The sequence below is a fragment of the Diceros bicornis genome, chromosome 7 (genome assembly GCF_020826845.1).
Source record: "Diceros bicornis minor isolate mBicDic1 chromosome 7, mDicBic1.mat.cur, whole genome shotgun sequence".
NCBI lineage: Eukaryota > Metazoa > Chordata > Mammalia > Perissodactyla > Rhinocerotidae > Diceros > Diceros bicornis.
This window is the reverse complement of record NC_080746.1, coordinates 63,998,192-64,023,304: the sequence shown is the minus strand read 5'-3', so window position 1 is coordinate 64,023,304 and position 25,113 is coordinate 63,998,192. Positions and strand designations below refer to the sequence as shown.

The window sequence follows — 25,113 nt, the reverse complement described above, 5'->3', positions numbered from 1 at the left end:
CATGATGGGATGGCTAAGTCTAAGGAGTTCCTGATGCAGGTATGCTTAAGGAATTAGAGTGTTGATTTGGGGGTTTCGGTGAGGACGAGGAACAACCTTAGGAATTCTGATCCTAGGATGAGTTGCTAGGGTGGCTACATGAGTGGCAGGGGAGTGGGCATGATTGTGACCCTGGAGAGAATTCAGGTTCTGAGTTCTAAATTCTGCCTGAGTTCTTTCACTCATGTAATTTCTCTTGCTGGGAACTCACTCCCTTATCTTCAATACGAATTTAAAAAATTAATATTTTCTCCAGTAGTAATTTAAGAATTTTCTTCACAATTTTTATTAAATCAACCCATTCATTCATTCATATATTTATTAAATATATTCCTTCAGTGTGCAAATGTTTATTGGACATGAAGTGCCAAGCACTGGGCTAGGTGCTGAAGATTCAAAACCAGTAAGGCCTTCATCTCCACCTCAAGAAGCTCGCCACCTGGTAAATTCTATCCACATCAACTCTGCTGGCTTGGGTCAACATCACCTATCCAATCATTTTTCGGTATTCGTGTAATTGGTTTTGTGTTCAATTTGTTGTTTTTATTTCTAGGATATTCTCCAAAGAGGCCTGTCACCCTTAAGTGACTAGACATTTCCACTAGCAAACATTATGCTTCCTTCTTTCTTTACAGCTCCTCATAGGGCCTGATACTTTGCACAGAGTGGGGCCTAATACACATTGTTATTGAGAGCCTAATGCACGTTGTTAACCTTCTCTCCAGGGTGCATGAGTGGTATCAGTAAACTATTATTTTTACACATGATTACTGGTATTGCTAATGGAGATTTGAGGGTTGTTGGGGACAGAATCAACAGATATGAAAAGGCTCACCCCAACACAGCCTCTGTAGTCAGTCTGTAGACTAAACACGGCCTCTGTTGTCCTTTCACACACCAGATACCCTAAAGACACTAGCTTCTGAAAGTACCGCGGTATGTTTGGCATTGGTTTTTAATGACAGGGGTATTAAATTAAGGCCCTATCTATCTGGGTAACTTTCCTGTGTGTCGCAACTGTTCAAGAGTTACAGCTTTAGGGAGTTCCCCTAATGAAGTGCATACACAGTAACTTTCCTTTAAGCTATCAGTGAGGAACACTGAGTTACTCAAGTGAATTTCAGTGACCCCTTATTCGAGAGGGAGCCCAGTGGTGGAACAAATTTTTATAAATAATGCACTGTTTGCTTTGCAGTGCTGATAATTTCCTCCTGTCTTTGAGGCTTTCAAATAACAAAGGACAAAGGTATTTGCAGAGGAACTGATCAAACTATTGTTATTAATAATCTCATTACTGAGGCATCACCAATGCTTCTGTGCATTTGAGGCTACCAAATAGATTAAAGTTTTATTCTGAAAACTATGGAGGCACACAGGAACAAAGCAGCTTACGAACACAGTACGGGAAGGGCACATTTGTGTTTGAGAGAATTGCTGTTTCATTCCTGCTGGAATGCAACCCCTTTGGAAGGGGGTCTCCTAAAGGATTGGTCACAGAAATCCATAAAGGTAGTCGTGACTACAGGCTACCACTGTTAATGAGATTTTTTTTTCTGACAAGGGCACCGACATGCTTCTTGATAAAAGGGACAAGGAAAGCTCATTATAGCCACAGACAGAGGCTACTAACAAATAAAGAAGAGATTTTGCCCTTTGCTTTGGTGGGAATCAGGAGTAAGAGGGGACTTGTCATGGGAGGGAAAGAAAAGCTCTCCTCCCTGTATCCATAGTCATAGCATCAATCTCAGGATAATGGATTCATGTGTACCAAGGTACACATGCCCTATGCTTTTCCTGTCTTGAACTGGATGTCTAAGTGGCTAGAACATTCAGCCACAGAGGCCAAGGCTGAATTGCTTCCCATAGGGAATAGTGAACTTCACTGCTCACATCCTGACCCAGAATACTCTGCCCAGGTGGAGCAAGCAGCCTTCCATAGTAGGGTTCCCAGATAAAATACAGGGCATCCAGTTCAACTTGAATACTAAATAAACAACATGTAATTATTTTAGTATAAGTATGTTCCAAATATTGCATGGGACATCATATACTACAAAATGATTTGTTATTTATCTGAAATTCAAATTGGACTGGGTGTCCTGTATTTTTATTTGCTAAATTTGACAACCCTACATAAGGCAGAATATGAGAGGTGGGGGCTTCAAAATACTCCTCCTACCCCTAACAACTGGCCGCAAATCACCTGTCCCTGACCTCACTCTTCGTCATAGGTGGCTTTGGAGCAGATGATGTAGGTAGAGCCTGTTGTTTCCAGTAAGCCTCTGAGAAACCATTCCTGTCCTTCCTGAGTCAATACTAACTGCCTCTAATCACCATATCCACATGGATATGAGTGAAAGATTGCCTGAGAATGCACCCCGTGTGGCTTCATAGGTGTGTTCCAATGGGGAGACAGCAATGATAGCCTGAATGGCTGGGGCAATATGGACCCTAAAGTTGGGGAGACTGACCTGGGTGGGGTGTCCACTCAGCCCTCTGGGTCAGGGGGGCAGTGTGAGGCACTGGACCAGGAATACAGCCCCAAGGGGCCTTGGATACACCAAAAAGAGAAAGACCTGTGTCTCTTTCCCCCTTTCCATCCCTATCGCTTCTCCTTCCTCATTCTCTATTCATTCACTCATATTTTTCCTGCCTGTCCCCTCCCCTCAGCATCTGAATAGTGTATCGAGGGTTTAAGACCCTGTTTCTTATGTGAGCACAGTGTTTATTCTGAGAGCTTGTGCAGCAGAGGGCAAGAACACTTCAAACCAGGTCTTCCAAGTGCTCCTGGGGTGGGGTGGGGATGGAGTGGGGCAGGGGCCTTCTTTCTATGTTTTGAACCCAACAACCACACATATTGGACCAGGCTTTAGGAAATTAAAAATTAAAAAAGCACACAAATCCAACATTTGTATAGGACTTCAAAGCTTATAAGCAACTCCTCATATAATATTTCATTTAATTCTAACAATTTAGGAATTGTTACAACACTAGAGGGGCTAAGTGACTCACCTGAGTGACAGAGCTAGTTTTTAATGTTTGGGCCAACACCTGTTTCACTCTGTAGGGAGGAAGGCAGAGGTCACAAAGGTGTGTGAAATGTTGGAGAGGTGCAAATAGAACCTGAAGACCATCCCTATTTCTCAGTTTCCCAATGAATAGACCTTGAGGTCCTGAATGCCTGACCAGCTCCCAAGAGGGCCTGGGACAAGAGAAGTCAGACAGAGCCTTCTGGCGAGAGAGAGACACTGCCCCACCCAGGCCTCCCTGACTGGGTCTGGAGCAGCCTCTTGTTGGGGTTCTTTCTCCTACATCAAGCTCGCAGGAGTGACTGCTTGGTAGTACAGAGCCCTAACAGAGTTTCCAGGGAACAAAACACTGTTGGTCTCTCTTTCAGAGTGGGATTGTTGAGAGAACTTTGTCTAGAGGCAGATGCTGCAAGGGAGAATGCAGAGACAACCTGTGTGGTAGCAACTGAAGAGGGAATCCCCCTCCCCTCAGGTCACAGTCTCTAAACCGAGTTCCACAACTTGCTCTGGAGAACAGCATTCAGTAAAATGGGGGTGAGCAACTAGAAGTGCTTCTGGGCAAAGGACTGAGGGTTGCTTTTCCTTCCTGGGGACTCCAAGCTCTGTTTCATCCACAAAGACTGCCTTGAGATCATCTCTTTCAAGGAAATATCAAGTTGGAAACCAGATATTGAGCATAAAATTCACACTTGAGTTCATATTTGGCAGGAGATATCCAGATCTAAGGGCAGTTGGCAGAGTTGGGCTCAGCAACAAGGTGTGAAGGTGACTCAGGTTCCTGGGTGTCCTGACCCTCTTGGGGCAGTCCCGGCAGCTTCCTCTTTCCCCACAAACTAGCCATGGGGAAATCCCCACTAGGCACTATAAGAAGCTCCTGGGCTCTGTGCAGAAGCCAGCCGCTCCAACCAAGAGGACAAGATGAGCCTGAGCCTTCCCTTCCTGCTGGCCCTACTGTTCCTCCTCGGCCCAGCTGCAGGGCAGTGGGGGGATTTGGGGTCCTTGACCTCTGGCCCCATCCCCACCTCCTTCCCCACCTATGGCTCTGGATCCAGCTCTGCCTCTGGCTCTGACTCCAGCCCCAGCCCCAGCTCCTTCCCCACCTATGACTTTGGCTCCAGCTTCACCTATGGCTCTGGCTCCAGCTCTACCTCTGGCTCCGGCCCCAGCTCCGGCCCCAGCTCCGTGTCCCAGGTGAGGAGGTCCCAGTCTAAGAACTGCATTCATTCCTTTCCTTCACTTTTTGGGGACCTGAATATAATTTCACAGATGGCTAGATCTGAGCACTCTAAAAGATTTATGACTCTCTTTGTTAACTGTAGGCAGCCTGGAAATAAATTAAAACCTAGGTGAAATAGTTAAATTGTTAACAAGAGACAGCATCTTGGTTCTCCAAGTGAGGGCTTCCTGGAAAGAATCTAAGCTTTAAAGAGGTTCTCAAACCTGGCTGCACTTTAGAATCAGGGCAGGGTTGGGGGTCTCTAAAAGTAGAGATGCCAGGGTTCCATATGGAGGAGAACTGTTAGGGAAGGGGCCTTGCCAGTAGAAGCTCTAGAAAAGTTTGTCCAATTGATTTGCTGCCCAGCAGGGACCCTGCGGACGGTGAAGAATATCCCTTGGAGGATGAGAGCCCTGATGCTCCAGTGGAGCCCTGACAGTTTCTCTGAGACTCGTTTGTAGAGAAGATGGGTGACAGAAGTAGGGGGAGGAGTCATTGGTCTTTAGGAAAGTGCTATTACACATGACATTTCCTCAAGTAGTGTTAACTCTTTTCAATCTTCCTTACAGAGAATCTTTAGAGCCATTTCCAGCTTGAAACAATAGCAGTAGCAACAAACAAACAAACCCAAAGCACGCACTAGAAGGAGATTGGTCCAGCTAAGCTACCTCCCTAGAACGTGTCGAGATCCCAGCTCCTTGGGGCTTTCCAAGCTAAGGCATGACTTGGGGTTGGGAAGGCTTAAGTCTTTCAAAACCCGAGCTTCTATGATTTTTATTTATAGGTCAGGTTGCTGTTTATGTGGTCATGTCTGAATGGAAGGATCAGTGGGAAAAGGGGAGGGAAAGGCTTTTGTTTGTTGTTTTCCATTTCACCATCAGGACTACATAGGTGATGAAAATTTGCAGATTAACAAACGTTTTGGATGGGGCCCAGAGAGAAATGGCAGCAACAATGTTCATTGAGTGCCTAATAAATGCCAGGACTAGGCTAAGTACATAATATATATTACGTTATTTAATCCTAAGAGGTCGGTAAAATTAATGGTCCCATTTTACAGATGTGAAAACAGAGGCTTAGAGAGGTGAAGTCATTGGCTTAAAGTCACTAAGCTAGTAAGCTATATAGCTCAAATTTAGTTTGCCCATGTTCTTTACCATCTCTCTCTATGCAGCTTTCTATATTTTCAGGGAGTATAGATGAAAACTGCTTGTTTTTAAGAGGAGAATGGTTTGAGAATCATGAATATGCACAAAGATTCTTTGTAGCCAGAAATTAGATGCATCATTTTATTCTGTGATACTGAGTGATGTCTGGGGACAATTAGAACTAGTTAGCATTAAACAAAAAAAACAAGGTTAACAATAATAATTTACTTTGAAGCTTCATCAGCAATCAGAAGTCAGTATTTGGGTATGATGATCAGCTAAAATAATAGAAAATAAAATATAGGTCAAGAAACGGAGAAACTCAAAATGCCTGTTGTCTGGTAAGTAGTTAAACTGCACTTAAAGGTTTTAATTTCGTTCCTGGTTTACTTATCTCCCTCTGGTGAGTCAATATCACAACTCCAACATTTTTACAGTGCACTAGGTGTCACTTCCACTATATACCCAATTTTCTAGGGCTGGCTGTCAGCTTGATGAGCTCTTTGGAAAGTGGTGGAAAACTGCTTTATAACTGTCGTTAAACAAGTTCCAAATGTATCATTTTCTGTACTTTGAAAATGTTGAGTACCATTATTTTATGCCTTGAATCTTTACAGGCACTTAGACCTGGCTACTCATTAGAGCCAATTGCAACATTAAATCACAAATGTGAGTCGCACCTTCTGCTGTAGTGCTCAGAGAACTCCACCTGCCTCAGATGTCACCCTCCAAAGAAGGGACCGCTCTCAGGATCCTCATCTCATAGATGAGAAAAGGCTCCATGCTTCACTCCCCACAGCAACCGGCAGAGTCGGAAGCACAACAAGTCACGTGATTTTGTCATCAGGCTAAGGGGCTTGTTGAAAAAAAAGGCAGTAAGGCTTTCATACTGACGATGGGCCTGATTCACTGGGCAGGAATCGGGTTTTATTTGTCTCCCTAATGCCAGAGCCTGGCAAATTGTAGACATCAGTAAATGTTAATTGAACTCACACTGAGTGAGAACCTGTCAGTGTAAGGTGTCTTGTGGGGTACATGGGGTCCTATTTGCTCTCCACAAGCCCAAGGGGACAAGCACTTGTCTATGTCTCCCATTCCCAGTTACATTTGCATAGAGTTTAGGTGTTCACTGCAGGGAAAGAGCCATCACCATTAGCTTCATTGCCTTTGAGTGGGAGGAGCAGAAACATCTCTAATGGGAGACACTGATCAAACTTATGGACCATTTTGATGTCAGCTGAGCATGCTGGGCTGATGATAAGCAGGATGGAAGCTGGGGAGCCCACAGTGCTGGGACAGAGATGTCGAATGAAGACAGTGGAAGGCTGTCAGCAGGGCTCATAATTATTTGCCTGCCTTTCAGGTGAACTTCAGGATTGTAAGTTATTAGCTAGTGGTGTCTAGTTGATTGTCTAGAAACTATTTGATGATCTCCACTGTTTTCTGAGTTGACAGAGCTTTTCAGAGAACTCTAAGAATGGTTCAACCCTGTCTTGTGCAACTAATTCACCTTCCCCTGTCAGAATGCAATGTAAGAATTTGGGGGGTAGACAGTTATTATAATAAGCTGTTTCTTCAAAAGTCCATGATGTACTGGTCCTCCTGTAAAAGCCTTGGTTTTTTTGAGTTTCAGCTGTAGTCTTTCTGTCTTCAGTGGGAGTGATAAAGCTGGTTCCAAGGGAAGCTGGTCTCTCTGACAGTCTCCCTGTAGAGCTTGTCTAGTCCTTATGCATCCCTGGCAAAGACTCTTCCCTTCCCCCCATCCCAGTCCCTGTGTTCAGCATAAACATGCTTGTCCCTCCTCCTTACTCCCAAATTCCTGCAGGTGTGGGGTGTGATTGGCAAAGAAAATTGAGGCCAATGTCAAGAATTTACCTGGCATAAATAGTTTTGGGTAGAAATATATATACGTACAGATGGTCCCCTTCTTAAAAACGGTTCAACTTAACGATTTTTCGACTTTATGATGGTGCAAAAGTGATACACATTCAGTAGAAAACGAACTTCGAATTTTGAATTTGGTGTTTCCCCAGGCTATCGATACGTGGTATAATACTCTCTCGTGATGCTGGGCATCAGCAGCGAGCCACAGCTCCCAGTCAGCCACGTGATCACGAGGGTAAACAACCCATACACTTAACAACCATTCTGTACCCATCCAACCATTCTGTTTTTCACTTGAAGTACAGTATTCAATAAATTACATGAGATATTCAACACTTTATTATAAAATAGACTTTGCATTCTGAGCACGTTTAAGGTAGGCTGGGCTAAGCTATGACGTTCGGTAGGTTAGGTGTATTAATTGCCCTTTCGACTTATGATATTTTTGACTTACGATGGGTTTATTGGGATGTAACCCCATTGTAAGTCAAGGAAGATCTGTATATGCACATATTTTTCTCATCATGCTCATCTTAAAGACGATTAGATTAAATTAACTAAATCAAATTAGTTGTTAAATTAACAACTTAGTTGCAAAAGCCTGAATTAATTGGTCCAAAGGTCACTAATAGAATAGATTTTGATTATAGAAGCATCTAGGTCCAGCTTGTTTGGGAATCACGGGGTTGGTAGATATTAAACGCTCAGAGCACACAACCTTAGCTGCAGCCAGCTTACCTCTTAAACTTTGAGAGGTGTAGCCTGCATCTCTTCAAACTCTGCAAGCCACTGTCCTCCCCTTGGTAGTTTCAGAAAGAGACCCTTCAGGCTGATGTCCCACAGGTGAGCTTTGGGCTGGCTGTCAGATGAGATCATTGAAGGGCACAGACAGTTGGCTGCCAAGAGTTACTCTGTAAAGCAATAGTAGAAACAAAATAAATGTTAATTGTGCTGGATCCCCTTGGGGAAGTTCAAAGGGGACAAAAGAAAAACAGGATCTTTCAAACCTGTCATTTTAAAATATGCAGTGGCACCAAAGTGTGAGCCTGAATATCTTCAAGAAACATCAAATATTTTAAAGTGATTTTTCTGCAAATGGTAAGCTGGAAAACTTAAAAAAAATTTGCACGAAACCTTCAAACTCATACACTGTTCAGGTTTTAACAAATGGCTGGTTTGTTTCCATTTTGTGGGATGTTAATTATACAATTTCCCAGGTGAAGAGAAGATGCGAATTATACCGTATAGTTTCACTGTAACCCATGTCCTTGATGTTCTCTTCATTCTCTTGGAAGGCATTGGGTTGTGGTTCCAGTACAGGTGAGGAAAAGAAACTGAGTGAGTAGGAGTAAAAGGAAAGTGACTGATCACCTACCATGTACCAGGGACTTGGCTTTCATTACTCAGTTAATCTTGAGCACAACCATATGAAGTCAGTTATCTCCATTTGACACATGAGGAAACTGAGACTTAACAGGGTTCACGTCCGGTAAGTGGTAGAATTAGAATTCAAACTTGGATTCTCATTACTTCTTTATTTCCCTTTCCTTGCATCAGGACGGTAAAAATTTCCTTTAAGATTCATCAAGAAAGGAGAGTCTTCCTTTAGGTGAAGGTGACTGACATAGTGGTTCAGCCCAACAGGTGGACACGTGGCTGAACACTGCGTGTAATGAAGTGCCTGTGAAACACGGTGATTTTAGCTTGTTTCTATGATTCTATTGTATGTATTGGACTCCACTTGCTTGCCTCTAAGCACTCTTTTGACAAGCCAATGTCTGTCACTCCAGTTGCCAAAAAGCTTATGTCTTAGCTTATTGTTGCTGTTGAACTTATTTTTATTTACAGTCATTTTCCAATTTCACTGGCTCCAAGGATGACCGCGGGACCTGCCAGTGCTCCATTATCCTGCCGGACACCACCTTTCCCGTGGAGAGAGTGGAACACTTGGAATACACAGCTAACATTCTATCCGAGAAGTTCAAGACAGAGCTTTCTAAAGTAAGCATTTTTTTTTCTCTTCCTACAATATCTTGATAGGAACAAACAAACAAACAAAACAAAACACTTTTTATTCAGGACTTGATGAGCAGCCGTTCTTCACTGGATCAAAGACAGCACACTTGCGTCCTGTGGAGGCGTTAACATTTACTATAGTACACCTACGGAGTTCTTTAGAGCAGGAAAAGTGAGAGCACAGGAGGAAAATGGGATCGAGATTATTCACGCCGTGGTAAACTCACTTCAACATTGTGGTACTCTTGCAGTTGAAAGGAAGCCCGAGCTCTCCCTGCAAACCCCAACTCTGCAATTTTTATTTTGTTTTGTTGTTTCTTTTTCCTGCTGGTCTTCCCTCCAGCTCTGCTTTCTTTTCTTTCCTCTCCTCTATCCTCTTTCTATTCTATTCTATCTTCCTTCTCTTTCACTTTTCCTTCCTATTCCCGCTCCACTCCTTCTTCCTTTTGTTTTTGTTTCTCCCCTTGTCTCAACCTTTGCTTTGTCAATCCCTCCTAATCTTTCTTTCCCTTTCCTTCTTAATTCTTTTGTTTTTTTGTTTTTTACTCTTTTTTTTTTGTCTGCTGTTACTTTTGGAAGGTCCCTTCACCGTCTCTTCCTCTTCCATCTCCTCCTCCACTCCCCCGAATCTTCTGCCTCTTATCCACCTTCCTTCCTCCCTCTTTTCCTGTTTCTTCCTCTTGTTCTGTCTTTCCAATTTACTGTCTTCCTCTCTCCCTCTCTCTGTTTCTTGATATTATCCTCTGTTGTCTCAGCAGGAACATTATGTTAGATGTGTCTGTCATTAGACCAAAACTGAAGGCTTCCTTGGGAATTTGAATCAAGACTAACAAGTCCCTCGCCGTTGGTAAAAACCCTGACTCAAACCCCCCAATTACCACTTTCCTCTGGCCAGAGGAAGTTATCTTATAGAGTTTGCCTTTCTCTGAGCTGGCTGGAGCAATGTGAGTTGGTATTCCAGTGTTGACCCCTTCTATCTTTTTAGCCAAGTTAAAAATCAATTAGAAGAACTCCCATTTTCTGCATCCGTGAAATCCAAGCTAGGCTATAATCACATTATGCATTATTTAATACACTCCATTAATTTACAAGGAGCTCTGCCTTTCCTGCAAGATTCAAAATCTGTTCTCCTGAGAAATTTAAGCTTAGCTACCTCAACATCCAGCATAGTTATCCTTTAAGACAAAAATTATGGTGAGGCTGAGACCCTGCTTTCAACCTGAATTGGTACATAAATATTCTAAGTTTAAATGAGTGTCCAGGAAAATATGTTTGACTACTCCAGGATCCTAGCTTCTTAAGAAATAAAGTGTCCTTGAATTAATCAGCAGAAAAGGCACAGCACTAAATTATAAATTCCAACCATTAATATTCATAGCCTTATTCCAGCATAATGAAGTACAGATAAGAAGTTATGCATAAAAACCTAACAAGCAGAGGAAAATCCTAGGTAAAGACCTTTTCAGTTAGAGTCATTTGCTTTGAAATATTGGAAGCTACTGATTCTCATGTCTTCTTTGCTGGCAGGAGTATGAAGGGCAGTTTGAAACCCCATGCTGCTCCAGGGAAAGTATGTAGCTTGCCAGGTCTGTGAGAATGGGACATTTAATTCCAATCCTGTAAGGGGGAGCAGGTGGCATCTGCCTTGCTGATAACTGGCAAGGAAGATGGGTGGAGCAGGTGGGAAAATTTTAGTTCTGAAAGTGTCAGTAGTTGGCCCTAAAAAATTAGTGATTGAGGTCTAAGAAAGAAATTGATCTGCCAGCTGAGATTTGCATAATAGATTTGATGTGACAGGTGATAATAACAACGATAATAGAAACAGCTTTCCTTTGCACTTTTCTTAATGCTTCCAGTTCTATTTTACTCTCAAGCAACCCTTCAAGACAGATAGGCCCGGTGTTCTCCCTCCCATTTTAGGGATGGAAAAACTGAGGTTCATAAAGGAGAAGAGACATAAATGGAGAGATCATCTCTCTCTTGGCTGGTTAAACCAGGTCGGGAATTTTAGTCTTAGGAATTATCCCGGTTCTCTTTTCTCTCGCCCATGCTATCATCATCCTCCAGTGCAGACCAAAGAAGAGACGCAGTAGGTCAGTAATGTCTTCTAATCCAGTTATCTCTTCAGCTGAGGGCTTTTGAATTTCCAGGTGAATTATTATAGCTATCCCTAGGTTGCCTTGGAAATCATTGTTTATCTAGAGGCCTGGGGGAATGCCTGTTTGCGCAGGCCAGTAGAAAAGGGTTTTGACTGCCTTATGTTGATTCATTATCTGCCAGTACACAGAGGAGACAGGGAGCTGCCTCTGCATAAGATGCTGAAAGCATTTTATCCTTTTCTGTTGTTTATGACATGTCTTCTTGTGACTATACTTAGGAAGGGGGCGGCATAAAAGGCAGCTCAGGATTTTCTTTATTGAGGATTATGGTCTTTGGGGCAAGTTATTTAATATAACACATTTGCTAATAGATCCTCATGCATTAGAAAGTTGAGGCAGCCTGGGAGACATTTGGGCAACCCATAAACAAACAACATTGATTGAACAAAGTTTTGTGCAGTGAAATATAGTAAATTAAATGGTCAGATTGAAAAAAACCTGAAATCACTGTTTCTCTAATAATGACTGTAATTTATAGCATAACAATTATGCTAGGTACTTAATATACATTATCTCAGGTCTTTACTATAATCTCGTAAGCTTGATATCATTGCTCCCAGTTTATAGGAGGAAACCAAGGTTTAGAGAAATTAAATGATTTGCCCATTAAGTACTGAAGTCAAATTTGAGCTTAGATGGGTCTAGCTCCAAAGTGCTTCATATGTCTCGATGGTCAGTTCAAGCTCAACTAATATTGTTGCATTTATTTTTAAAGATATATTAAAATAACAGCATGTTGTAAAGTACATTTACTTATTTCAAATAATCTGGCCATAACTCTGATCACAGGTTTTGAGGAACTGGCAGAAACACGAGCCAGACTAATTCTTTAGCTTGATAGCTAGCTGTACTACATCCTTATCTATTACAAGACACATTTACTGTATGGAACAACAACAAACACCCAGAACAACCCCCAAACAACATTTGATTCTTAGAACCCATCAATGACATAATATGTGCATAACAAAAGAATGCAAGCTCTGAATGTTAGGCTGGTGATTGGAAGGTAAGCATGGATGAATCTTCTGAAGCTCAAACTTGAAGTGATGAGGAGCTTCACAGTAAAGGTGTTGACATAGGGATGTGTCCCCTTAGGGCTAGACTCATATTCTTGCTACACATCCCCAGGGAGGTTGGGCTGCCTCTGCTGAGACTGCACCTTCCAGGGAGAGCTGGGATGTTCTCAGAATTGTCCATGCTGTCTCAACACTAGAGATTCATAGAAGGGTTTATAATAATAATCTACTTAAATTAGTAAAGTTCACACTGTGAAGTCTTTCTGGCCCATCTTCAAATTCTCTCCTGCCTTCTATAACTCCATGGATCATTCCAGTTTTCCTGAACATCACTGAGCTTTCCTTTAAATGTGAGCTGAAAGAACCTCACGTTTTTCCTAAACAGATCTTTAGAGACCCTTCAGTTTTGTGACTAAACTACGGCAGGCACAGCACACACTCTCCTAGGTAGCAGACTCCAGGTTATGGCTTGGTTGTCAGTGAGAATCTGAGAGAGTCACATTTTGTTTAGCTGAGAAAACAGTTGAATCACTTGTTTTTGTAGAACAGCAGCTGCGATGTGCCACCAAAATGTTCTAGGAAAGCCGAGGGTGTTTCATTTGTTCCAAGAGCTGGTGAGGCCAAATGCCAGCAAGAATATTCATTTCATAAACTTCCATTTCTGCAGCAGATTGTCAATTTATTATTATTATTTTTTTTGTCACAGACAAGGTTGTATACCCGATCTTTGTAGAAATTGAAAGCTGGTTACCTTATCTGTGTTTGTACTTTTGAGGGAGACTTGTTAGGTTATATATATATATTTTAACTTCCTTACCACCAAAATGTCAACAGCTTTATGAACCTCCGAGTGATGGCACATCTGATGGCAGTGAGTATCAGTTGCCTGAGGAGATACACTAGAAGTGCCAAGGGCTGTATTTTCAACTTTCATTAAAATCCTCTTTGCCTGAAGCCCTAGTCCTTTAGGTCTTCAGCCTATGAGTCTACTTTAATTTGCACAGTTGGGTTAAGTGGAATGAGTAAAATGACAGAAGTTAGGGCTGCCTTTGGTATTAGAAGGATCAGAGGCCAACATCTGGCTCTGAATTCATCCAGGCACTGTGCATCATCTACTTGACATTAGCGCAGTTTGGGGAATAGTATCACTTATGTTCAAATTTTTAAAAAGAATGTAAAACCAGAAACTTTTAATGAGCAGATCCTTAAAAAAGCCATGGCATTTCTGCCATGGCATACAGAAAGAACCACCGACTGTATTTACTGAAATGTCCATTTGGAGATTCCAATTATACACTAAACTATCAAGGAAATTTTTGGAAGTATTTTAACTTAATGATCAGACATTCAAATATATGCAATAAATGTGCAATTTAAAGGTCTGATTGCGATAATCAGTTCTTGGAATAAATGTGGGTGCACTCAATGAAATGTGCAGTTGACAGTTCCACATACACTCACATATTGTGTAGTAAGTTGGGTCTTCATGCCTTTGTAAAAGGCAGAGGGGCTTGAAACTCATTGTATATGGTAATCAAAGAAGGAATTCTGCTTAGTGCATTTCTCCTTCTTTTAGAAAATACTTAGATTTAGAGCTGTGGTTCTAAACAGAGGGAGGGTAGTGGTGGTGGTGATTTTGCCCCCATGAACATTTAGCAGTGTCTGGGACACTTTTGGTTGTCACAGCTAGGGGGTATGTGGATGCTATTGGCATCTAGAGGCAAGAGTGGCTGCTAAACATCCTACAATAAACATCCTACAATGCATAATATATCCCTCCACAAGAAGGAATGATGTAGGCCAAATTGTCAATAGTGCTGAGGTTGGGAAACACTGATCATGTGCATTGAGGGGAGGAGGGAGGGCAAGAGACTCTGATTCAAACCACTTTAGTTTGGACATCTAGCTAATATCTTCAAACATTAAAATGGGGTTTAAAGTGTACTTGCGAATGATGATTCTGAAGCAAAATTATTTTGTTTAGGCAAGTGAAAAACCCACCCCCCAAATGTAATAAGTTCTTTTTAGTTTGTATTTAGATAGATTTTAAAAAATCTAGTTAAATATATAATTGATCCATTTCTTTACCAGAAAAAAAAAAATAGATTGACAGCAGTCATATAGTCTCCAAGGGCTTGGTAGTAGAGGAAGACTGTATGATATTACTCTGGGAATTGACTTGAGCATTTTGATTCCCCTTCAGGTGAAGGAGTATGTCCATTTAATCAGTGCATATGAAAAGAAACTCGTAAACCTAACTGTCCGAATAGAGATCATGGAAAAAGATACCATTTCTTACACTGAACTAGACTTCGAGCTGATCAAGATAGAAGTGAAGGAGATGGAGAAACTGATCATACGGTTGAAGGATGGTTTTGTTGGAAGCTCAGAAATTGTTGACCGGCTGGAAGTGGAGGTAAGGAGTGAACTCGCTTCTCAGTGTATTAATATAAATCCTCTTCGGTGATCAAGTGTTAGGCCCGGGTTATGAATCTCCCTCTTCCGACTTCCGGTTCTGTACTGTCTCATGACCACGTGGCATGTCCCATGTTCTGCTCTAGGTGGATGCCTGTCTTTGAATAGCAAGTTAAACACATTGGGAACATGTTGATTGAAGAGCAGGTGTTGTCTAATGGTCAGAGTCCTGCCCCAGAACCAAATGGCCTTTCATTGTCTCTAGAAAGGAGATGATATAAATCTGAACAACTCCATGGCCAAGCTAGATCAAGTATCTTCTCTGTTCTGGATTTATGCTCTTGGGAGTAGAAAGCCACAATATACCTGATTTTGGACTTGCTAGGTCTGTTTTTCCTTTGGAGTGATCATGTAATCCTTGATATCTTTTGGAACTCTTCTTCACATGCTGGTAACCCTCTTTAAAGAAGTTTCTTGTGAGTATGTTTTAGTGAAGCCTTTTAAGCTCTGTCAATAAAGACCATCACATTAATATTATGGTTGGATAATTTCTATCCATGAGAATCTACTAGCACAGTCATGACATGGGCTATAAGTGAGAATTCTAGTTACATATTTTAGAATTCAACTTTTCTCTGGCCCTAACCATTCGTTAGAGACTTAATTATAACACAACATGAGTAAACACAAGTTTATAGGAAAAGGTTATGGGAAATGAACTTTAATGGACATTTGTGGATGCTTAGACTGAGCCTGTGCTCTATTACCAAAGCTGTTAAAATCTTTGCCATTTTCTTCTTGTCACACACATCTGCCTGCGATCTGACAGGTGTTCACACTAAACCATAAAATGTGTTCTTCCAAATGAAACCATTCAGAAGAATCTCGGTCGTGTTCTCCAGCAATGTTTCACTAAGTGACAAATTCAGCCCTTGAATGTTTAATGAAAGAAATTGCATGATAAGATAAAGTCACTCTGAATTCTTATTTCCTTAGATAAGGAATTTGACGCTTGTGGTAGAGAAACTGGAGACGCTAGACAAAAACAATGTCCTTGCCATTCGCCGAGAAATCGTGGCTCTGAAGGCCAGGCTAAAAGAATGTGAAGACTCTAAAGAAAATGTTCCTGCCACCGTCCCTCCTCCTGCTCCAGGTAAGCGTGCCATATTTTAACTACATGTGCCAGGCCTTGTGAGGAGCCGAGAGCAGGGTGGGGAAGGAATTCGGGATTGCAATTGTGAAGGGAGGATGAGATTCTTACAGTTCTCAGTTTACTCTTTCATGCTTTTAAATCTCCTCTCCTAGTAGCTCTCCATGCTATCACATTCGGGGGCTCACAGAGGAAAAGCACAATGAGTTGATTTAAAACAAAATTCATATGTTACACGTATTCCTTTTGTATTTACTATCAGGAAAAATATCTCTCTGGTGATGGAGTTGCTATGAGGGGGCCAGGTGAAAACTTCTGGAATCTGGGTGACATCTGTGCTGTCCTCTGGGTTTATATGATGAGCTGGGGTTATGCCTTGAATCCTCCTTCTCGCCTTCTCTCCTTCCACCTCTTCATTTTTCCTTTGTGTTTTCCTTAAATGCCTGTTGGGCACCTGCTGTAGAGTGTATCCTAGGGTTCAGTGAGGATCAGAGGCATGGCCCCACCTGTCCAGTACTTGTGGGTATGTCTTGCTGTCCTTCTTGGACTGTGGGTTCCTGGAGGGCAGGGATGGCCTCTCCCTCTCTAATGAATCATCCTGGGGGTCAAGTATAACATAGAGATGGGTGCCCCATAAATACCCCTGTGAATGGAGGCAGCGGAGTGTGGGAGTCAGGAGCATGGCTTTGGGACCCCAAAGACCCGAGCTTCCCAGCTATGTGGCCACAGCAAAAAGATCCTTAATCTTCTCACATGTAAAATGGGATAATGGTAGCACCTACCTTGCAGGGTTGCTATGAGGATTAATGAAACAAGGCTTGGGAAACTCAGAGCTCTGTGATCGGCACTGATATCCTGGCAATTATTATTATAATTGAAGTGAAAATCTTGATGCAAACCAAGGCAGTGGCAGGTCCTTGTGTGCTTCAGCACATCCCTCCAGGTGAACTAAAGCCAGCCTCTCAGCTGCAGCATTCAGCCCTGTCCTTTAGAGATGCTGGTGTCACAGGGAAGCTCTCTCTGCAGGTTGTGATCATCTCAGCCTGAATAGGAAAGGAATTTTTTCATCGAATCATACAACTCTTGTGATTTTCCATTAATTCCTATTGCTCACAATCTGTTTCCTTTTAGGCCGTGCCTTTCTGGATCCTTCTCAGTGTAGCTGGTTTCTAGATACTGCCATAGTTATAAGCCTCTTGGTGTTGTTCAGGGGACTCTTCCTTCCCTCTGCAGTTGAGAATCTGCCATAGTGTGACAAACAGAGGAGGTTTAGGACAAACGCTATGCTCTGTCCTCTGTAACAAACTAAGGCTAAATTTGGTCTGGGACCAGCTGTGTCAACCTGCATTGGAAATGAGGGCTCATTTTGCTGGGCTCCTTGAAGGCAGGATTTCAAGCAATGACAACCACTGATAATACCTGAGCAAGTCTTTTTTTCCTTTTTCTTTTTCTCTTTTTACCTCAGCAAATCTTCTTCATGGTGTAGATTTTTCCAGCATAGATTTCTACGCATCCCTTAGAATGAGGACATTTTACAGCAGGCAGGAACATTCAGGACTATCTAGCTGAGGCCCACCATGTCTCAGAGGAGGGCACTTAGGTGTTGAGGATGCTGTTTTTCCTGAGCCCACACAGGTAGTTCGTGACAGAGCTGAGGATGAAGTGCAAGGCCTCTCGCCCCCTGGTCATCTCAGGACCCAGAGTGTCAGGTGTCAGTAACTCAAGGACAGCAGTGGGGGAGAAAGTACACTGCTTAGTAGCTAAGGAAGAAAACAAGTGAATCTGTGGATTATTTTTGTTAGAATGTTTTTTTCTAGAACTTTCCCCTAGGTCCTCACACTCAGACTTTTGTGAGCCATCCCAGCCCAGGTGTGTTGTTTAAGCAAATTGGACCCAGAGTTTCTCTCACTTTCCCACAACCTTGGCTGTACTTGGATCCATGCCAAGCCACTTGGCCCTTCTCCAGCTTTGTTCATATTATATTTATGATGTTTATATTAAACTGACTTTTTGTCCTGTTTTTAAATCAATTTCTTTCACTAGCTCTCTTTCTGTTTGGATTGGTTGATAATGCAGAATTGGAAAATCCCCAGGCACCACAAAGTTGTGAGCCTGTGGAGACTTTAATTAAAGTTACTCGCTATTATGTGATTTAAAATCTGGCCTGGGGCCTGGTCCAGGGGTGTAGTGGTTAAGTTTGAATGCTCCACTTCAGTGGCCTGGAGTTCACAGGTTCAGATCCCAGGCGTGGACCTATGCACCACTTATCAAGCCATGCTGTGGCAGGCATCTCGCATAAAATAGAGGAAATTTGGCACAGATGTTAGCTCAGAGCCAATCTTCCTCAGCAAAAAAAAAAAAAAAATCTGGCCTGTCTGCTTTTTCCACAGCAGAGTTGCACAGACCAAAAAAGCCTGTATGCAAGTCTCAGCTATAAAGTAATTCTGTGCTTTCTCAGCCTCTCCCTGGCATTTGCAGTTAGCTGGTCAGCTTGATCTTAGAACCAGTACATGTAGCTAGGGTTCAATAAAATGTGCTTTATATTTGGTTTATGCTGCAAATGGCATCATTTTCTGCTTCATTTCATAGAACTTTCTAATCTAAAATAATTGGGCTCCTGCTCATTAATGTTTTTTTCCTGAAGACAACTAGCTTAAGTCTCTCTCTGTTTTTCCCCCAAATCTAATTGACTGCAGCTAGGCAGAATGTGATGCGATGTCCAGGAATCGATCACCATCATGCTTGGAGACGCTAGGCTCCGTGCTGACACAGAGCACGTGCCCAGCAATGGTTGGGGATTGAGTCGGGTGTGAAAGATATGGGGTGACCTGCCCAAGCCCCAAGCCTAGGGAAGAGCAGAGTGCAGGGGAGTATATATCCAATAATTCAGAGTCAATTTAGTCATGATCATTGTATTATTATGACCATTTTTATTGTTGTTGTTGAGGAAGATCAGCCCTGTGCTAACATCTGCCAATCCTCCTCTTTTTTTGCTGAGGAAGACTGGCCCTGGGCTAACATCCATGTCCGTCTTCCTCCACTTTATATGTGACGCCACCACAGCATGGCTTGCCAAGCGGTGCGTTGGTGCGCGCCCAGGATCCGAACCAGCGAACCTCAGGCCACCACAGTGGAGGGCGCACACTTAACTGCTTGCACCACCAGGCCGGCTCCTATTATGACCATTTTAATTGCCTAATTCTCACATGTCAATTGTGTTCTCCTCTCTGCCCGAACAAAGTTTAGCTGCCCAGGTGAGAGAGTACATTGATGGATCCAAGATTGTTGCCTTTGCAGGCATATCATCTTTCGCCTTTTAAAAAAATGCTACCAAGCATGAGACTTTACAAAAGCAAAGTTAGATTATTTTAAAGTCTCACCATGTGGCTTCCCAGGATATTTTCAGAATTCCATGGCAATATCTAATGAACTGCATGATGAAGAGATTGCCAACCAAGGCTGTACTTGTATAGAGGGTTCCTCGTGTTCTGTTCTATGGAGCAAATACCAGGCTCTTTGAAAAATTCAGATATGTAGCAGGGTAGAAAGCTAATGTTTTATAAATAAGAGTAAGCTGAGTTTGGGAAATTTGATCAGTCTTTCATTCCTTTATTCCACAAACATAATTTGGTGCTGCTGTGTGATTGGTCCTGTTCTTGGTCCTGGGGTTACTAGGATGGGTACAGAAACCTCTCAAATCACTATCCAGGAAGAGAGACAGTCACATAAACCTTCAATAGTAACGTGATGGGATTATAATGCTGCTAGTTACTGTTTATTGAGTTACATGTTCATACCTTCTCTCTGTTTTTTCCTAATAGTCTTGCAGAGTAAGCATTATTATTATTTTTTAACGTGAGGAAACTGAGGCTCAGAAGGTTAAGTAACTTGCTCAAGGATGCACAGCTAGTAAGTATTGGAGTCAGGATTTGATTGGAATCTGTCTGGCAATATTTTCACTGTACCAGGCTGCCTTCCATAGATGCTCTAATAGAGAGGTGCACCTGCGATTCCTGGAGTGATAAGAAAGTTCCAACAACTCACCAACCTGATTAACACTAAATTATCTTTACTTCCTTGCTTGTGGAGCGACTAAAAGGGTACTTTTGCTCTCAGCTTTATGCTGTGTTCTCTTCTACCAGAAAACGCACACTGATTCATATGTCTTTCACAATTCTTGGATCATGGCTGGGTGATGGGTTGTTGTCCCAGTGATGGGGTAAAGTTGGATGGGAGAGCCAGGAAGGGAATGGAGTATCTCTAAGACCTTGAAATGAAGGAAGAGCCTGGGAAGGGGTGTGAGATAAGGGAGGGTGGGGAGAAGCTCAGGGTAGCTGGGTGGGGAGATGGGTACTCCAGCTGGACTAGATGAGCAGTTGGGCATAGGGCTGGCTGTCAGTTTCAGCTTTGTTTCCAAGATGGTTTGCTGCCAGGAGTCGGGAAGCGTGCCATAGCCTTTCCACTGGTCTGTCACTGCTGTAGCCACATCTGTAGTATTGGCAACAGTGCTTAGTTCTCTTCTCTATTTCCACTTCCTTTTGACCATAGCCAGCACCCTAAAAATGGCCCAGAGGAGACAAATGATAAAGGATAAAGGGTAGATGACAAAAACGACAGGAGAGTGTTTAGGAATGACTGGGAAGTGAGGAAAAGAGATTTAAGTTTTGTAGAGTTTTAATATTTATACCAGGTACAATTTTAATTTCCTGGCCAACTTGTGAAATGATGAGCCATCATTATTATTATTAGTGGTAGTAGGTAATAGTAATAATAATTTTTAAGAGAAGATTATTTTGATTTCTTCATATCTAAGGATTTCCACATCTAGGACAGACTAGTTTATTATCTTTAACCTCATGGTAATGCTTGAATTAGTTTTATGCATCAGAAATTTTCCTTAACTATTCTCTTGCTACCGGTTTGGGCTATTTCCTTTCCAGGAAGGCAAGATTCACTTAAGCAAGCAATTTCTAAGTCTTCTAACCTGCAAGAAAAAAGCGACTTTCTTTCATTTCCTCAGAGTGAAATGTAGTTGAATAAATAAGTTCCCGGGAAGGTATTTTAACTAGAAAATCCAGTTTGTAGCATACGGAAACTCAAACAGTTTTTGTTATCATTAAACCAAACACACCACTAACTTTATTTTAATAATTCGTGCATTGTTTCATAAATAAAAGCAAGCAAGCATTCATCTGAGAGATCACTTTTAGGAGAAGAAATAATAATTTAGAATTTTATTTATTATTTCTTTAGTGGAGAGCAGTCTCTTGGCTGAACACACATTACTTTTTTATTTATGAAATGCGCATGCATTATTAAAATAAACCCGAAACTGGGTTCTGCTTAATCACGTGCAAAATTATTTAAGATTGAGTACAGAGTGGTTTCATTTCTCTACCTGTTGTATGGTTGGCTGGCTTTCCACCAACTGTGGCTTTATGAGAGTATTTAAGGAGCACATATTTAATTCTGGAACGAAAAAGCCCGAGCAGATTGGAAAAATAAAAGCAAGATTTCTAGCAATGGTTTCACCTCTGAGCAGTCCTTGTCTAAGAAGGGGAGAAGGGGGAGACGTTTAGCAAGGAAAGGAATGGGTCTTTCCCTATCCGTTGGAGGCAGAGACTCAGAGAAAGCTTTGCTCCTCTTTATCCCACACAATGGTAATCTCAGGCAATTCTTTGGAGCTCTGCTTTGGGCTCCAGCTTACCTCACGTGCTCTCCATGGCTCCCTGATTCCCTCCAAGCATTTAAAGCCAGAGTCAGAGATTCAAGTCCTGTTCTTCCTTCCCTCACCTGCTCTGCCCCAGGCAGCAGGATGAGGATAAATGACCTCAAATATACTTGAAGTTGGATTTTCTTTGTCATCCAATAAACTCTCTCACTTGTTTTTGAAAGGTATTTATTAAGATCCCAGAAAACGTGTGTTCAACTCTTTGGAAAGTTATTATAAAAATATTGGAGGAATTTTATTTTGTTTTTTATAGCTCATAAATGGTTTGGGTTGGCAGTCATTTCGGGGGGTGTGCAATGTGAAGGGCCAATTGCCCAGCCTGAGTCATTCACCCAAGAGTTACAGGGAACGTAGATTCAGTAGGCTAGTGAGTCTAGTCTCACTTGATTGTACACATTGTGACAGGGACAGTGTCAGAATGGAAAAGATAAAATACTTGCTTGTTATTCTATGGCACAGTGGAATATGGGTTATGAACAGCAAGACCCACTTTACATCTCTGCTGCAAGATGATCACCAAGTGATCTATGTGATGGGCTATGCTTTGTGCACAAAGCAGGCAATATCGCCCTAAAATAACTTCCATGGCTTTTCAAGGTTGAAATCCCATCATTGTAGGATCATCTTTCTGGATCTTTAAAATATCACATTAAAAACTTCCTCTTCTGAGATTAGCCTGGGGCAGCATTGGTCCCTGGGGTCCCAGGGAAGGGCAGAAGGGTGAAGGGAAAGGAGATTGCCCAGGACAATCTTCTCTTCCATCCATTCTCCCTGACCTTGGTGAATAGCACCTTCCAGTTTTATGGAAATAAGGTAGGATTCTGCGATGATCATGCTTTCTCTATAAGAAACATCAAATAAAATCATATTTGCAAAATGCTTCTTGATAGAAGAATATTTACTAAATTCACCAACTTCCCCTTTCCTGTCTCTGGGCCCTCAAATCTTTTTATTATGGCTCTTGGCAGTTTAATTATCCCCATTTTCCAGGTTGAAAGCCTATCCATGGAAATAGAAGGTAGTTCTGTCTAGATCTGACACTAGGTTTGCATTGAGACTGAAACCAAGAGAAGGTTTTGGCTCTTCTCCGTCAGAACCACGGTTGCCGTTGAACCTTGATAAGAAAAATATTTATGGATTCCTTTGGTTCTTAGGATATTAAACTGTTTGCATCTTGTCGTTCATTTTCTCTAAGAATGCCCTTTTATTTTCTTGTTTGTGTAGGGAGCTGTAGTCACGGTGGTGTGGTGAACATCAGCAGACCGGCCATAGTTCAGCTCAACTGGAGAGGGTTCTCCTACAAGTATGGTGCCTGGGGTCGGGATTACTCTCCCGAAAATCCAGGGAAAGGGCTATATTGGGTGGCACCTTTGAATACAAATGGGAGAACACTGGACTATTACAGACTCTACAACACACTGGAAGATTTGCTATTGTACACAAATGCCCGAGAGTATTGGATTGCATATGGCCAAGGCGGTGGTACAGCAGTTTACAAAAACAACATGTATGTCAACTGGTACAACACTGGGAACATTGCCAAAGTTAACCTGACCACCAACACGGTTGCTGTGACTCGAACGCTCCCTGATGCTGCCTATAATAACCGCTTTTCATATGATAAAGTTGATTGGCAAGACATTGACTTGGCTGTGGATGAGAATGGATTGTGGGTGATTTATGCAACTGAAGCCAGCACTGGTAACATGGTGATTAGTAAACTCAATGACACCTCACTTGTGGTGCTAAACACTTGGCATACCAAGCAGTATAAACCATCTGTTTCTAATGCCTTCATGGTATGTGGGGTTCTGTATGCTACTCGTACTGTGAGCACCAAAACAGAAGAGATTTTCTACTACTATGACACAAACACAGGGAAAGAGGGCACACTAGACATTACAATGCATAAGATGCAAGAAAAAGTGCAAAGCATTAACTATCACCCTTTTGACCAGAAACTTTTTGTCTATAATGATGGTTACCTCCTGAATTATGATGTTTTCTTCAAGCAAGAATCCCAGCAAGATGTTTAAGTGTTAGGGTGAGAGAGAAATAAAATATTTGTTGAAAAAAGGGTCTTCTCCACTTATTTAGATATCTGCAGGGGGATCCAGGAGTATATTTTCTTACTAGTAATATTTGGGAGCATAGTTGTACCACACTAGAGACTTAGGATATTTGCCCTGATTTGATGAGTTCTCTTGGAAGCCATCCGCCTCCAAGGATTCATTTCCCTTCTGAAATAAGGTCCTTCCAGGGGAGTGGGATTGTTCAGAGGTGTAGGGGCTTTATGGGTCCAAGGAAGCCATCAGTGAAGTGACATTCGGAAATTAAGGAACTTAAAGAGAACTCTGTATGGCTTCTGGGGATTTTTGTACTGGAGAGAGGGCTCAATGACCAGTTCTCCTCCATGTAGCCCTGCTAATTCTTCCATACCTGAAAGAAATCTGGGGCTTAATCAGGCAGGTTAATATCTGAAGCTCCATGAGGGACCAAATCTCCTATTCTGTTTTTCTTACTAGCACCTGGGACAATGTTCTGTGTGTAGAAGATGAGTAAATTCAACATGCTTATATTATGTCTGTAAAATGCTTTGAGTTTTCTTGAGAAAGGTCCCTTTGGGCATTAAATTATACACTGAAAATCCATCCCTGATGAATCTGCAGAGGAGGCACTTGATTTTTCTTTTTTCCCATTGTCGTCCTACGTAAGCATCAGTAGAACCCTCCTGCCGCACAACTTCATTCCAAAGGCAGCTCAGAAGATTAGAACCAGACTCACCAACCAATTCCCCTCATCCTCTCCCTACTTCCTACTTAAAAAAAAAAAATTAAACTGTTTTTTATGGAACAGATAGAAGCTAAACAAAATTAATTTTCTTTTGTCTGATCACGAACTTTTACTTACATGACTGTAAGACCATAAGAAAATCAGATGGCAGTGGTAAAATGCTAGCATATCTGGTTATATAATAAAGCCCTTGGATCATATGTGAAACTTGTGTTAAATCATATAAATTGTTTCATGCAATTTTTGTCTTTGTTTAAGCCTGAAACTTGTAAGAAAATGAAATTGTAATATTTTTTGAGGAAGAAATATTAAAAAACCATTGAAAACGTCTAGTAAATCATTGCAGTTTGAAAACCTTGCAGGTGTTTGTGCCTCTGTGCTTTTGGATGGCTTTATCATCTGGTCTTGGTCTATTTTCCTTTGCTGGTTATGAGTCCTAGTCTGTATGATTGGCTTCTTACAGGCTGTACTCTTCCCCTTTAACAAATGATTAACATGTGTTTTGAAAAAAATG

General features: G+C 41.9%; 1 protein-coding gene across 1 annotated transcript; it reads left to right on the top strand.

The window, feature by feature from the left end:
* The first annotated feature begins 3,986 nt into the window (after positions 1-3,986).
* LOC131409121 (olfactomedin-4-like) lies at positions 3,987-23,842 on the top strand. The gene is made up of 5 exons (XM_058546287.1): positions 3,987-4,259; positions 9,165-9,317; positions 14,714-14,926; positions 15,922-16,078; positions 23,031-23,842. Exons 1-5 carry the CDS (start codon positions 3,987-3,989, stop codon positions 23,840-23,842), a joined length of 1,608 nt encoding a protein of 535 aa, XP_058402270.1.
* Positions 23,843-25,113: the final 1,271 nt, after the last annotated feature.